Source organism: Pristiophorus japonicus, chromosome 18 (genome assembly GCF_044704955.1).
Source record: "Pristiophorus japonicus isolate sPriJap1 chromosome 18, sPriJap1.hap1, whole genome shotgun sequence".
Taxonomy (NCBI): Eukaryota; Metazoa; Chordata; class Chondrichthyes; family Pristiophoridae; genus Pristiophorus; species Pristiophorus japonicus.
In genome coordinates, this window is record NC_091994.1 from 42,818,478 (window position 1) to 42,831,553 (window position 13,076).

Below are 13,076 nucleotides of genomic sequence, written 5' to 3' on the forward strand. Positions count from 1 at the left end.
GAGGCTTAGAAAGACCATCAAGATCCTGAGCAGCGCCCAGTCTTATGTTCGGCTTGCTCTGCCAAATAAGCGGTGCTAAGATATCCAGGCAACAGGCACTGTGCTTTGCATGAGCAGGCTGGTTTTATAATAACGCAATCAGTTTTCATTTACATAGTTACACAGCGGCAGGTCCATTTACGAGGAGGGGAGCGGCAGGCGCTGTGTCCAAATCTATTGGCCCTTCTCCACACCATCATTAAAGGTGCGCAAAGAACATGCAAATTAGGCTTGCAAACTGGAAATTCTTCATGTGGAACAAACGCCCTAACACAGCAGCCGATAACCTCAGCTTGGCACAGTTGTGGGTTTGAGTACCAGTCCGAGACTGGAGCGCTGTCAAAGGCACTGCCTTTCAGATGAGATGTTAAACTGAGGCAGTGCCTGTGGGCAGATGCAAAGGATCCCATGGCACTATTTGAAGAGGGGCCCGGGAGCTCTCCTGGCCAATATCTCTTCCTCAGCTAACACTAACAAAACGGATTAAGTGGCCATTCATTTCATTGCTGTTTGTGCAAAATGGCCGCTGGCGTTTGCCTGCAAAACAGTCAATTTACATCAAAGAGGAGTGATGGCCAATGTTACCGCTGATTTGTTTGGGGGTGCACGGCCCCTTTAATGGGCTGTGTGGCCCATTCAGATTTCCACGCAGGCGCGGTTTTTCCATTTAAAAGCCGCTGCGTGGCCGAGCAGCTCAACGGGAAGACTGGTGATGAGGAACTGCATCAATGCAAGTCTATCTTGTCTTTTCAGAGGATGAGCCCTTCCCACCTTCTTCATCTCTTTCAGGCAGTGATAGATGCAGGGCCAGTGGTTCCCAGGTCCAATCAGTGCCGAGTTCAATCATCTCTGAAGTGCAGCCCCACCCCCCAGCAGAAGTCAGCAGCTTCCAGACAGGAAAAGAAATATCAAATCCCCAGGATGTTCCAAAGCACTTTACAGCCAAAGGGTTACTTTGTGTAGTCCCTGTTGTTATGTGGGCAAATACAGCAGCTAATTGGCACACAGTGCCTAAATGAATGACCAGTTATTCAGTTTTTGATGGTGTTGATTAGGGAGGAATGTTGGCCAGGATTTCACGAGAACGCCCATTTGACGAATAGTGCCACGGGATCTTTTATATACACCCAACCAGGCATCTAGTTTAATGTCTCGTTAGAAAGGAAGAAAGAATTTATTTTAAAAAAAATATGACAAAATGGGGTTCCCCTGATGGCTCAGTGAGTTTCTCCAGCGAGTCACTGGGTTTTATCCCTACTCTACGCTGAGTTAGTTGATCTCAACCCGGATATCAGTCGTGGTCCTGCAACTGGCAAGGCGGTGGATGGGGGACGGTGAAATCAGCCAAGGATCCCCACCCCCACTCCTTATTGTCATCCAATAACCCCTGTTAGAAAGAGTAAGCATAAGGAAGTTGAGTGAAAAAAGGAGTGGACTTGGCTGTGAAGCCCTCTGCAGTTGAATATACTGCCAATGCTCATGGGCACTTGAGCGAGGTACAGACTGGTGCCTGTGAAACTGGACTCTTGAATAAGTCGGGAGAAAATGCTATTGAACATCTGCAGATAGTTAATCCTTACTCTCCATCATAGTGGGAACAGCCCCTTTAAAAACGTACAAATACTATATCTTTTTCCATTTGACTAAAATACATATTTATTCCGCATGTGTAGCTACATTTTTTTAAATAAAATGCTCTGTCACTCACCATAATGAATAATTTACAATGTCAGCCCTTAACTCTCATGAGAAACCATGCGGTCCCATCATGCAGACATTTTAGGTCAAAGATTTAACATTTTAAAGCAAAGAAATTAATTGAGCTCCGTGTTCGATTCTTGGCCTCGTCCGATAATATCAGGGACCGCCAAGGCGAGCAAAATGTGGTAACCACCAGATGTCATATTTAGAGCCCCACCCTCCCTGCCTTTCTGACATTTTCTCCCAGTCCCACCATGTTACAAATGTTAAAAGGATGCAATAAGGTAGATACAGAGAAACTATTTCCTCTGGTGGGGAAATTAAAAATGAGGTACCCAAACCTTAAAAATAGAGCTAGGCCACTTAGGATGGAAATCAGGAAGCACTTTTTCACACAAAGTTCAGTGGAAACCTGTCTCCCCAAAAGGCTATGTTTGCTGGGACAATTGTAGCTTTCAGAACTGCGATCATTAGATTTTTGTTTGGTAAGGATATCGTGGGATATGCAGCTAACGCGGGTAAATGGAGTTGAGGTTCAGATCACTATCGATCTAATTGAATAACAGAGCAGGCTCAAGGGGCTGAATGGCCTCCTATTCCTATGCCTCAATATCACGCTCTTTTTAAAATTTTGCCTAAATGTCCATCTCTTTGACTTTGCCTTCAGTCTCCCCCATACATTCCCCTACTTCCTACCTCAAACCCCTCATAAAGCACCCATGGCATTTGCCTGTGTGAGGGATGTTACAGAAATGCTATTTTCTGTTCAACTTCACAGATAATGCCCGATTTAAGGGGATGCGCACAATATGGGGATTCCTTTCTGTTCCAGTTCATTCCTTTCTCTCTAATCTCACACTATAAACATTACAGGTGTTTACGATCAAATCATTCTGGAAATGCACGGCAAGTCCGTCAGCACCTGATAGGGAAAAGGCTGGTGGCGGTCTGGTTTGCACTCCTCCCAAGATGCTGAATTCTGACACGGGGACTTCGCCCCTGCATTATTTACAGCCAGAGATGGTGAGTGGGGAGAAAGAAATGGAATGGAAAGGATTCTCCATAGACCTCTCTTCTCCTTGAATCAGGTGTTAATGGTGAAGTTTAACTTATATTTCTATAGCGCCAGATGAACACCGCAGAACATTTTATTATTAATATTTCTGTAACACTCGGTTACAAATTTTGGTTCGGTACTAGATATTCTCTCACTTTCAGTATCAGACTCTCTGGTAAGTGGACCCCACATCCCTTACAATCAGGAGTTTACCGTTACTGCATCAATATCTAATTGTACAATAATGTGACCTTGATGCTGCAACAATAAGACCTTTTATTCTATGTACTAGATACTATCATCTTGAATGCACCTCATATGTATGTCTCTTACCTTTCAGAAGATGGAATGATAAACACTCAAGAGGAACGAGGCCAATTTGAGCCCAGTAAGCTTGTTTATTTAACACGAAATCCAGAACTAACCAGATTATAGTTTTCAGTGAAATTCAACGGGCTGGATTTTCGGTTGCCTAATGCCTCAGTTAGCGGCCAGGGGGACGTTAATGTGAGCGCAAGAGGTCACCGACCGGGAGCACAGCTTTTGGCGCCCTGACCAAAAATTCATTAGAGGCTCACCGGGGGCGCACACCAGTAGTGCCGGGCTGCTGACGATCGCTCCAATCCTGAGGTCAGTCCTGGTGCAATGCCCACGCTTGCACCCCGGTCGGAAAATTAGGTGCGGCCGCCTCATTTAACAGCTGTCAAGAACAACGTCTGGAAAACAGTGGGTCCAGGCTTGCAGAGCCATTAACTGGTGGCTACTTAAAGGGATGAGGAAGCATTTCCCTCGGAGGTCACAGTCAGTGCAACGTTTACACACAGCACGGTGCGTGAGCCTCCGAGTTTGCAACGGCAAACAGACATAGCAGTTGAGCTTGAGAGAAACTTATTTCTAAAACTTTAATGGGGGCATTACTATGCCATGCCTTTAAGACTCAGCTGTTCTTGGGGTCTGACTGGGAGTTCAGCGCATGTGCAATGGATCCGCCAAATTTACCGACCAAACATTTGTTATCGCCCCCTCCCCCCCAGCTCTGGTGTCCAACAGCTGATTTCGTGCAATATCAGCACATCGCCCGAATGGGCTGAGGGCGTAAACTTTTCCAAGGCGATAAAATTACCGCTCCGCCCGGGTTACTGCCCAAAATGAGGCACGACCGAATTTCTCCCCCAATGTATTTCATATTGCTCCTCTTGACATGAAAAAAAGCAAAGTAAGCCATTCTTTCAATTATTGGGCTAATCTAACTTTACAAATGAGTGATCTCTGAAACTACCTGGCATTAACCTTTCTCTTACATGTGTTCTTATCTCAACCCGGAGGCTCTCTGTCCCCCGTTAACTAATTAGAAAGCAACGGCATTTGTCTTAACGATCGTTTCAAATTCAAACTTTGGAAAAGATTACAGTAACCCAATTAAAAAAAAAAAATGATTCTGTGAAGTGGGCGACAATTTATTACTCACCTCTGGTTGCATTGAGTGAACTACATAGTGTGGGACTGCAGTCACCTGTAGACCAGACCGGGTAGGTCCCTCGCTGATAAGCATTAGTGTGCCAGTTGGGTTTTTATGACAATCCAGCAGTTTTCATTGTGTTTTATCTGGTGCCAACTCACAAATAACCAGATTTATTGAATTCAATTTCACATCTTGCTATGATGAGATTTAAACTTACAACTTCTGGCATCCTAATCCACTGCTTTTACCAATAGGCTACGGTATCCATATTGGCTCATTTCACAGTCAATCGAAACTACTACCGTTCCCCTGTCACCAATATGGCCTGCTTAGCTGAAACCCCTCCCACTGTGCTCAGAAGGGAAGGCATTACATTCAAGTTCCAGGCTGTAATATACTAATGAACCCCACTGTCTCAAACTGACGAGGTACTCGAGAAACACAATTCTGTTTGCCTCGCCATCTAAACCTGGCTATTGGGTCTAGTCTACATTCCCAGATAGCTTGTGCACTGTGTGCATGAATTCCATATGCACTGAATTTAACTCAGTGGCATCATCTTGATGTAAATTAATCTGTGACCCCGCCAAGGCCAAATAGGAAAAGAAATCTTAAAATATGAAGCCTTCACCCTCACCCCCATTTTCAACGGATAATTGATCCAGCTCCATTTTAAAGAAGCCAAATCAACTGGTGGTTTATTCTTTATCGCCACTATCCTGTGATAAACTTGTTATTGTTCTAGCCTCTAGCCTTGCTCGAGGCTTGTCAGTTCTGTAACACTGTCCTCTAATTATGGGCTCACTGTCCCAAGTTAATAGCTTGTTTATTTTACCCTTATCTACACCTTCCACGTTATATTATATTGCAGGCACAGTGAAACAGCCATATCACTCGTGAATTTTGCTTCCCAAATCGCTCTAATGGTGGGTTAGTGTAACTGGAAGCTCATTGAATGAAGATGTGTTTTTTTTAAATTACTTCACGTCCATTTCTGTGAAGCACATTAAGACGGTAATGGCTCCGTCTTTCCCATGCATCGAACCTGAATGACCTCAAATCTAAAACATAAATCATTATTTTCCCTATTTGTGTTTATTGCTGTTCGCTAAACATTTTTCCTTTAGATTCCTGTCTCTTTTACGTTCATGTTATTTATTTTCATGGCCTCCACAAGGCCTCAAAGCCCGAGGGAAATGGATCCCAGATTAGAGGGAATCCTTTTTTGGCATCCCAAGACAAAGTCAATAGGCTCAACAAACATGTCTGTTTTTGATACATCAGCCCATCTATCTGCCTTCTCAGAGTTAAGGTAGTGCAGTGGCTATTGAACTGGATTAGCGACCCATGAGTTTCATTTCTACCATAGCATGTTGTGAAATTGAACTCAATAAATCTGGTAATTCGTGAGCTAGCGCCAGAATAAATGACCATGAAAGCTGCTGGATTGTCATAAAAGTCCAAAAGGTTTGCTATGTCCACCTCTACCTGGTCTGGTCTACATGTGACTGCAGTCCACAGTACTTGATAGACTGTTTACGCTCTCTGGGTGTTAAGTCCTGACTCTAATGTACTGACTTACACGAGACACATGCTGAAGTCAAGGTCACTCAGGACCTGCACCTTTAATTCCAGCTCTCCAGTGCTGCACTTGCCTGAGACCTCCCTTTATATACCTCAGTGGGACAGGTATGGAGTGTCTCCTGCAAGTGCACCCCTGGTGGTAAGGTATGCTTATTGTTACAGGTCATATCCAGTTACAGTCATGTATAGCATGGTAAGATACAGTTATATACAGTAATGTGAGATACATGACACTGGGTAACTAAGGATGGGTATTAAATGTGACCTTGTCAGCGTCAACCACATCCTGGGAAGAAACAGAAAAATCTTTCCAAAGAAGCCAGACTTTAGTGGTCTTTCCTTATAATTTAGATATGGAAGTTACTGTGGGTCCCAATGGCTTGTTCGAAGTCCAATGGTAGTTTATGTTATTGATTTTGCATTAACAGAGCAGGTCTCCAGTTGTCCTGGTTACCCCTTGCGACTGGATAAAGGCCTAGCTCTGTCAAGCCCGTGTGGTGGCTGATGTGTAACGGTCACCACACATTAAAAAAATTCACGTACAGGCATCTTCCACCCCTGGAGTTCAGGACTGGAACATCGGGTCCTTCATTGAAACATCTGTGAACTCGTGGAAGCAAGTCATCCTCGTTTGAGGGATCGCCTATGATGTTATTAATTTTAAAAGCCTCTCCCCCCACCCCCACACCCCGCTCCCTATGCCTCTGCCCAAACCCTCTGACTTCCAACTCAGTTTTGTTGTGCATTCCTCCCCCTCTGCTCTACCATCACTAGCAGAGCTCTCAGACATTGTGCTCCTACAGTCTGGAACTCCCTTCCTAAACCCCTCCCCCGACAGATCTCTGCCCACCTAAAGCCTCCTTAAAACCTACTTGCATTTTTGGTCACCTCGCCAACCCCCTCTTCTGCGTCCGTGCTCTGGTCCGATGGCCAACTGTGAAGCGCCATGGGACATTTTGCTACATTTAAGGATGCTATACAAGTATAAACTGAATTGATTCAGTACGGGACAGTCAACGAATGGACACACATGAGAAGAGATAGTCAATGTTACATTAATTCCCCAAGTCCATCTGGGTACCTCAATGGTTTAGTTGGTAGATTCCCTGTGAAGTATGGAAATGATCCATGGAGACTAAGGGTGTGTGTGTGTGTGTGTGTGTGTGTGCGTGTGTGTGTGTGTGTAAGATCAAGCTTGAGTGCGGTGCCCCCCATGATCAAATAGCATGCCAGGACTCAATGCCTGGGCTATAAAGGTGCAGTACCAGAGGCTGTCAGGCAGCAATGACATGCTATGTCAGTGGAAGTCAATGCCTTCAGGGGAAGAATGGAGAGATTCCTGCTAGTAGCAAGGCCTTGTGTGTGCAGAGCACAAGGTCTCTCCAATAAGCTTTATAACAGTTAAATGAAATGTTTCTATGTGATCACTAATACTAAAAGGGGATTATCGTCTGATCCGCAGGCAAAGAAGACTAAAGTAGAATGCAGAGAGGATTTACTGTGACATTTTCATTGCTACAAGAATCACATTCTCATTAACAGGTACAGGATTTCCTTAAAGTGAAAGGGGCTTAGACCATTAAAGAGAAGCAGCCTGGACCCACATAGAATTTACAGCAGAGAATCAGGGCTGTGCCGGTGTTTATGCTCTGCACGAGCCTCCTCCCAACCTACTTTATCTCACCCTATCAGCATATCCTTCTGTTCCTTTCTCTCTAGTTTCCCCTTAAAGACATCTATGCCTTTCGCCTCGACTACTCCCGGTGGTGGCAAGTTCCACATTCTAACCACTCTCTGGGTGTATTAGAGCTCCCCTAGTAGACTACTGCTCCACCTAGTGGACTACTGTGGTAAATACAATAAAAGGATCATGTGATAAGGTCACATGATGACAGTTTCTGTATTAGAGCCATCTTGTGGAGTGTGTTTGTTAGTGATGTTGTATGAATATATCACATTGGGTAAGAAGTTTCTCCTGAATTCCCTATTGGATTTATGAGTGACTATCTTATATTTACGACCCCAAGTTTTGAACTGCCCCAATAGGCCAGAATCCAATAGTTTGAATGGTTTTACACTCACACTTGTTTCTCTAATGGTAGAGTGGGATCCACCCTCTCGGGCAGTGTGGAGCAGTGCTCTGGAGTCTGTGGCTTGGTGTATTTTGACCCTCCGGCCAGCGGGCTGAGCTGTTTCTGTTGCCTCAGTCGATCTTTGGCAGAAGGAGATGACCGGTCCCAATCGCAGCCGTCAAACTGGACTGTAAAAACACAGAGTAAAACATTAATCACAGAATCATACAGGGGAGAAGGTGGCCATTTGGCCCATCGTGCCTGTGCCGGCTCTATGAAAGAGCTCTCGAACTATTCCTGCTCTTTCCTCATAGCCCTGCAAATTTGTTCTGATGAAATATATATCCAATTCTCTTTTGAAAGTTATTATTGCATCTGCCTCCATCGCCCTTTCAGGCAAGAGAAACAGTTTCATAAGAACATAAGAAATAGGAGCAGGAGTCGGCCATTTGGCCCTTTGAGCCTTCAATAAGATCATGGCTGATCTGATCTTGGCCTCAACTCCACTTCCCTGCTCACACCCCATAACCCTTGACTCCCCTGTAGTTTCTCCTTATTTACTCTATCAAAACTTTTCATAATTTTGAACACTATTGAATGTTCCCTTAACCTTCTCTGTTTTAAGAAGGATGATCCCAGATTCTCTGGTCTCTCCACATAAGTGAAGTCCCACATCCCTGGTATCATTCTGGTAAATCTCTTTTGCGTCCATGACATCCTAGAGCTTAATGCAGCATTGTTCCCATTTTGTTAAATGCTAGAATTCCATCTTAGGTCTATCTCGAAGGTTACTCTCAGGATCACTGGAACGCACTGGATGACCCGGATGGGGTGGGGGGTGGGGGAGGGAGAAAGGGAGGTGGGGTGCAGCTTTCTGATTCTCCACACAGTGTGATTCCCTGTTTCCAAACATCTTGCCGAGGGAAAGAGCCGGCTGGATCCCTCGCCACAGGAGAAGGAAAAGTAACATGTTTTAATCAGGTTTTTTCGCTTGCTGTATGGAAGCTGGGATGATCTTATCTCCTAATGATATTTCCACCGGAGAGGTAGAAACGGAGAGGCAATGGCATTGAATCCCAGCTCAGCCAGGATCCCACAGCTGGACAGGCTGTGAATGGAGGCAGATGGAGTAGCCAATCAGCTGAGGAGCCGAAGGTTAGGCGAAAGTAGACAACATTTGACCTCAGGATCGTAGTCTGCCTCTGGCTCAAGGAAAATAATAAGGAACCGAGTAGAAGACCACTCGGACGATGCCTTTATTCCCACTGAGAATTCACAGTTAACACCACCAATCAGGAGGTTCACTAATGAGGGTCCATCCTCAAAACCCCTCACTGTACTCTTCAGATGATGTTCGATCTGCTGACTGTCTCCAGCGCTTTCTGTTTTTTGAACCAGGGCTTGTTTATGGTTAGTGGACAGGCTTTTACATATCAAAGTGGTACAGTCAAGGTTTTATCACATTCGCAGGTTCCAATTGTCAGATCTTCAGTTCTGGCCATTTTAATTGCTGCTAAACCTGCTTCCGTAGGCTTGCTCAGCAGGGAGTGAGCTGCAGGAGACAGGGAAAGGGCTACTATTGAGGATTCTCTTTAAAAGGAATTTAAAACAAAAGGATCTACCTTTAGCAGCTAACTGGAGTTCATTAAAAGGGGGGGATGTATGTAGCAGGCAGTGTCGTCGGACCTCTCGCGTTCCAACTAGCGATGGTACACTCGCATGTCAACGCTGGTGCACAGTCACACACAGCTGCTACTCAGTAGCTTGCGTCACTTCTTTCAGTCTCGGGGGAAGGCCCTTGGCAGGCCAGAGACGTTTAACAACTCTAGGCCCGCTGCACTGGAGCAAAATGATGAATCTAACGGCAAGGGGGGATTCAGGTGACTGATCGATAAGGGAATCGAGGGTTATGGGGAGCGGGCAGGGAAGTGGAGTTGAGGCCAAGATCACACAGCCATGATCTTATTGAATGGCGGAGCAGGCTCGAGGGGCCAAATGGCCTACTCCTGCTCCTATTTCTTATGTTCTTGTGTGACAGCCATTTACAGGCCCTACGGCCAGTCCACGGAGGGAGTGAATGAAAATATCTCTTCAGATAGTGGGCTGTGCCTCAAAAAGCACGGACGCTATCTCTGTTATATGATTCCTACTGTCCGCATTTCTCTCCCTTAACCATTCCACGTTAAGACCTCTTTTTCCACCTTTAGAAGCTTCCTCACCGCCTACCCCTGTGTCCATGCTTTCTGCCTTCATTCACAACTTATCTACTGCTTTTCTGTGTACTCCCTCTCTCTTCCTCCGTGAAGTACTTTAGAACATTTTATTATGCTACAGGGGCTGTACACATGCAAGCTATTATGTCAAATGATTTGAAAAAACCTAGCATGCAAAAGCCAACAACGCGTTAAAATACTCACGCGCTCTGTGACACTGGCCCCTGACTTTATAAAGGCCGAGTCATTTGTTTGGCAGTTTTACAAAGCTAGAACTATTTGGAGAGGATCGGGGAGCACTAGATGGGGCAAAGTAGAGGGAGTTTTACTCTGCACCTATTGGTGCTGTACCTAACCTGGGAGTATTTCATGGGACAGTGCACAAGGACCTTTATTTTGTAACAAACGAGTGTTGTACCTGACCTCAGAGTCCTTGCTAGGACAATGAGAAGGAGCTCTACTCGACATCTAACCTGAACTATACCTTGGGAATGTTTAATTTTGCTGCCTTTTCCCATGAATTTTCCCCATTTAAGCACCTTGTCTTAGGTTAAAGGTGCTATATAAATGGTGTTGTGTATCTGTAAAGCATGCACTCCCATGTTCCGCCACCAGGGAGCTCATCCCCTGAAGTCCCAAGGGATCCCAGCATCCCTTGGGAGCACTGTATATAAGCTGACCCCTAAGGCCTGTTCCTCACTCTGGAGTGTTTTATTAAAGATTGAGGTCACTGTAACTTTAACCTCCTTGTGTGCAGTCTCATCTGTGTTAGGAACACAATAACTGGCGACGAGACCATGAATCCAACGCAAAGATGCAGCAAACTGTGGGCATCCTGGAGAAGTTCTCGGAGGGTGAGGACTGGGAAGCCTATGTCGAACGGCTAGACCAGTACTTTGTAGCCAACGAGCTGGACGGAGAAGGAAGCGCTGCAAAAAGGAGAGCGGTCCTCCTCACAGTCCGCGAGGCACGGACCTACAGCCTCATGAAGAATCTTCTGGCTCCGGTGAAACCCACAGATAATTTGGATGAGGAGCTGTGTACACCGGTTCGGGAGCATCTTAACCCGAGGGTGAGCGTGCTGATGCCGAGATATCGGTTCTACACGTGCCAGCGATCTGAAGATCAGGAAGTGGTGAGCTACGTCGCCGAGCTAAGGCGACTTGCAGGACAATGTGAGTTTGATGGCTACCTGGAGCAAATGCTCAGAGACTTTTTTGTACTGGGCATTGGCCACGAGACCATCCTACAAAAACTTTTGACTGTAGAGACACCGACCCTCAGTAAGGCCATTGCGATAGCACAGGCGTTTATGTCCACCAGTGATAACACCAAACAAATCTCTCAGCATACAAGTGCTAGCAATGTTCATAAATTAACTGGAACTGTGTTTGCAAGCAGAAATGTACAGGGCAGAACCCACGAGTCTGCAACTGCCAGCAGGCCTCAGGTGACCCAGATGATTCAGAGTCCCCAACAAAGGATGAATGCAAGGCAATTCACACCTTGTTGGCGTTGTGGAGGCTTCCATTCAGCCTATTCATGCCACATCAAAGGGTATGTTTGCAAGAGCTGTGGAACAATGGGGCACCTCCAACGAGCTTGCAAACGAGCTGCAAGCTCTGCAAAACCTGCGAACCACCACGTGGCAGAGGAAGATCGGTCCATGATGGATCAAAGCAATTTCGAGCCTCAGAGAGAGGAGGCAGATACTGAAGTACACACAAAATGTCCACCTATAATGATAAACGTAAAATTGAATGGCTTACCGTAGTCATGGAACTGGACACTGGCGCGAGCCAATCCATCATGAGTAAAAAGATGTTTGAGAGACTGTGGTGCAACAAGGCATTCAGACCAGCCCTGAGCCCCATCCACACGAAACTGAGAACGTACACCAAAGAGCTCATCACTGTCCTCGGCAGCGCCATGGTCAAGGTCACCTACAAGGGCACGGTGCATGAATTGCCACTCTGGATTGTCCCAGACGATGGCCCCACACTGCTTCGAAGGAGCTGGCTGGGTAAAATCCGCTGGAACTGGGATGACATCCAAGCGCTATCACATGTCGATGAGGCCTCATGTACCCAGGTTCTCAACAAATTTCCTTCCCTTTTTGAGCCAGGCATTGGAAATTTTTCCGGGGCGAAGGTGCGGATCCACTTGGTCCCAGAGGCACGACCCAGGCGCGAGCGGTACCTCACATGATGAGAGAGAGAGAGTGGAAATCGAGCTGGATAGGCTGCAACACGAGGGCATCATTTACCCAGTGGAATTCAGCAAGTGGGCCAGCCCGATTGTTCCAGTACTCAAAAGTGATGACACGGTCAGGATTTGTGGCGATTATAAAGTAACTATTAATCATTTCTCGCTACAGGACTAATACTCGCTACCTAACGCAGACAACCTATTTGCGCCGCTGGCAGGAGGCAAGACGTTCACCAAGCTCGACCTGACTTCAGCCTACATGACGCAGGAGCTGGAGGAGTCTTCGAAGGGCCTCACCTGCATCAACACGCACAAGGGACTGTTCATCTACAACAGATGCCCATTTGGAATTCGGTCGGCTGCAGCGATCTATCAGAGAAACATGGAGAGCCTACTCAAGTCGGTACCACACACGGTCTTTCAGGACGACATATTGGTCACGGGTCGGGACACCGCCGAGCACCTACAAAACCTGGAGGAGGTCCCCAAGCGACTGGATCGTGTAGGGCTGCGGTTGAAGAGGTCGAAATGCATCTTCATGGCAACAGAAGTGGAGTTTTTGGGGAGAAAGATCGCGGCGGACGGCATTCGGCCCACAGATGCCAAGACAGAGACTATCAGGAACGCGCCCAGGCCACAGAACGTCATGGAGCTGCGGTCGTTCCTGCGACTCCTCAACTATTTTGATAACTTCCTACCGGGGTTAAGCACCCTTTTAGAGCCCCTACATGTGTTATTGC

At 46.3% G+C, this 13,076-nt stretch overlaps 1 protein-coding gene across 1 annotated transcript in view; it reads right to left on the bottom strand.

The window, feature by feature from the left end:
• Positions 1-13,076, bottom strand: part of LOC139229223 (SH2 domain-containing adapter protein F-like) — a 296,149-nt gene that overhangs the window by 63,720 nt on the left and 219,353 nt on the right. Inside the window, exon 5 of the mRNA XM_070860883.1 lies at positions 7,926-8,103. Within this exon, the coding sequence (XP_070716984.1) occupies positions 7,926-8,103 (178 nt within the window). The remainder of the gene's footprint in view (positions 1-7,925; positions 8,104-13,076) is intronic.